Consider the following 3,038-nt stretch of genomic DNA (forward strand, 5'->3'; position numbering starts at 1 on the left):
GGCTGCGGGAGTTCTGTGATGTTCGGGGCGTCCTTACGCTTTGCTGAGGCCGCGTTTGGCGGCGGGGCGTTGAGGAGGGGCAGGTTTGGCGGAGCCGGGACGTGAGAGCCCAGCGGCGGACCGCGCTGCCACTGCTTCTGGGGCGCGGGGCGGCGCATTCGGGTGGGAGGGCCGTGGCGGGGCCCTGCAGCCGCCCGGGCGCCGCTGTGGTCTCCTGCGGAGTCTGGGGGTGCCTGCTGCGCGGTACCACAGCAAGAGGAGGTTCTGTGGGCAGACCTTGTGAGTGTGCGGCGGGTCTGCGGGAGGCAAATCGTAGTTCTTCAAGCAAAAAGCAGCTTATTGTTCATTAGTGATGAGCTTGGGGGTGCCAGGAAGGCAGCTGGGGATGACAACTCAGTGTTACTTCAGAATATGGGCGGCAGAGGGGAGGCCATAATGAATGGCGGCGGGAGGCATAAGGAAGTGATCTCTAGAAATGGGAGGCAACCTCTAGGCGAAACTGAGCTGGTGCTTCAGAGTTCAGTGTGCTGCTGATGTGATTATTGGGCTCTGGTCTTTAGAAGAGCTTGCTTGTCTAGATGCATGATCTGTAACTGCTGGTGGTATTCCCAACATGCTGTGTCTTGAAATGCTTTCCAGACGAAGGGTACATCGTCATTCGGTAAGCGGCGAAATAAGACTCACACCTTGTGTCGCCGATGTGGGTCTAAGGCATACCATCTGCAGAAATCTACCTGTGGAAAATGTGGTTACCCTGCTAAGCGTAAGAGAAAGTGTAAGTAACAACGCTTTTACTTGGCTTCTTCAGTAGTCTCTGATCAAGGAGGAATACTGTATCATCCTGCAGGGTTTGGAGTTTATTAAACTAATTCTGATTACCTATATTTTAGCTAATGTGCAGTATTACTGCACAGAAATCGACTTTATAGTTACTCTTTTTTTTCTGACAGATAAGGATAATTGTGTTATACAAATGTAATGTGCAACTTAATGAATTGATGCAAAAGAGTGACAGTAGCTTGTATGTTTTAGATAACTGGAGTGCAAAGGCTAAAAGACGCAACACCACTGGTACTGGTCGCATGAGGCACCTGAAGAAGGTCTACCGTCGGTTCAGGTATAATGTTTTATTACAGCCTGGCATGGTGTGAAATCCTGCATAAATACCACTTAATGATAAAACTCATCAATAAAAGTTTTTTTATTTACCTAGCATATTTGATATCATATATTCTTTAATATATCATGAAATAAATGATGCTTTATATAATTGACTCCATATTCCTTTAAGGATAAAATACTCAATCCCTGTTAAGGCATACAGTGTATAATAAGCTCTTACGTTTTTATTAAGTGTAGATACTACAGAACACAGATTATTGTTTTTAAATTACCACATTTTAACATACATATTTTATGTAGTATTACCTCTGTTTGTGAGACAGTATGCTGGTTACACTGAAGTGTGGAGGTTTCCTAAAACACAAGTCAGAAATGCATTCCAGTTCTCTTTTGCCCACAAAAAAAGTTCAGGACTGAAATAACTTCAGTAGTTACTCTCTTATTTCAGGTTAGCAAGGAAGTAAAGTATCAGGCTCTGATTTACAGGTTTCTGAAACTTGTTACAAAGCTTTGAGTTGTACTTTTGAGGTAGTGGTAGAGATAGATACTGTACTGTTAAACTCGCTGAGAAATTCTTTTGTATGACCTCCATGTTCTAAAACTGAGGCCTATAGCTTCTGGCCTAATACTTTAGAAAGCTGAGTGAAAAATACCAGTTCAAGAGTCTCGTTGTGAAAATGTTGATTGGCTTTAGGAGGGAAAAGTAGGAGTCCTCTTAAGCCCGAGACATGAGTGTAGTTGGGAGATCATTTCGTCTGTGCTGGTGAGCCTAGACTTGCACAGCAGCAGCCGGAAAGCACGTTGCAGTGTACAGCTGTAGCCTGCATTCCACTGGCATTGGTGACATAGAAATGTCAAATCCAAAACAGAGCTTAGGGCTGAGGCTTCTTTTTGTCATGTCTGTCCTAATGTCTGGTTGCAGAAATAGAGTATTCCAGTAAGAAGTTTGCTTGTACTTCACAAACATGAAATATTTTGTTGAATTGCTTAGTAGGAGCATGAAGTGAGGTGTGCTTTCAGCAGGTGTGCTGTATCTGATGCAGTCTTGCAGTATTCACTCAGTTACTGAAATCTTGCTATTTGAAGAACTCAGGTTTACCTCAGCAGAAAGGAGTGAATAATATATTGCTTATTCCAAACACTTATTAATAAGGTGTTTCTTACTAAAAGTGAACATAGGAATTCCACAGTGATTTCAGTGCATCCCTGAAAAAAGCTGGTGAACTTGATACAAAATATTGCTTGTAAGAAAATAACTTGGAGCGGGAATTATCCTTTCAAAATGTAACCATATTTCTGTTTGTAGGAATGGATTCCGTGAGGGAACCACCCCGAAGCCCAAGAGAGCAGCTGTTGCGGCCTCCAGTTCATCATAAAGACTCATCTGTTTGTTAAAATAAATGGTCTTATACAGAAAATCTGTCACCACCTATGTTTTACTTAGTGAAATGTAGGATTCCTGAAAATGCATTTATTTACGCACGGTGTTTCTTGATGATATGCATTGAAGTGATTTACTAAAAACAGTCTTTTCACTTCTCATTTGATAGTACCTCTGTCTTGAAAAGAACTGTTATCTCTGTGCTGAAATTAAAAAAGGCTTGTATGTGTTACTCAAAAGAACTCAGCTGGGAGAGAAATGGAGTATTGGCCCCATGGAGTTGCCTTGCTTGCTTCACAAGTTTCATTGTGCTCTGGCATGGAGAGTCAGAATTTTATCTTGAAGAGACTAACTTGAATAATGACTGCCTGCTGTTGTAGGAGGCAGTAGTTAATGAGGCACTTCCAGTCTTGGCCTTTTTTTCACAGCATGGGGCTGGAAGGCCTGCGAAAGTACTGTTCAGTGGGTCATTGAGTCGGGCAAAAAGAAGCTCCCAAGTCTGGAGCACACATACTGCCCAACACAAAGGGGTTGA

At 43.1% G+C, this 3,038-nt stretch overlaps 1 protein-coding gene across 1 annotated transcript; it reads left to right on the plus strand.

Moving 5' to 3' along the window:
- Positions 1–627: 627 nt before the first annotated feature.
- Positions 628–2,540, plus strand: RPL37 (ribosomal protein L37; the record flags this gene model as incomplete). The annotated part of the gene is made up of 3 exons (XM_062627760.1): positions 628–775; positions 1,033–1,117; positions 2,429–2,540. Coding segments are annotated over 3 exons (303 nt in total), but the record flags the coding sequence as incomplete, so codon positions are not given.
- Positions 2,541–3,038: the final 498 nt, after the last annotated feature.

This window comes from Pezoporus occidentalis, unplaced genomic scaffold (assembly GCF_034315485.1).
Source record: "Pezoporus occidentalis ecotype Australia unplaced genomic scaffold, CSIRO_AGI_Poc_V1 ctg306, whole genome shotgun sequence".
NCBI lineage: Eukaryota > Metazoa > Chordata > Aves > Psittaciformes > Psittacidae > Pezoporus > Pezoporus occidentalis.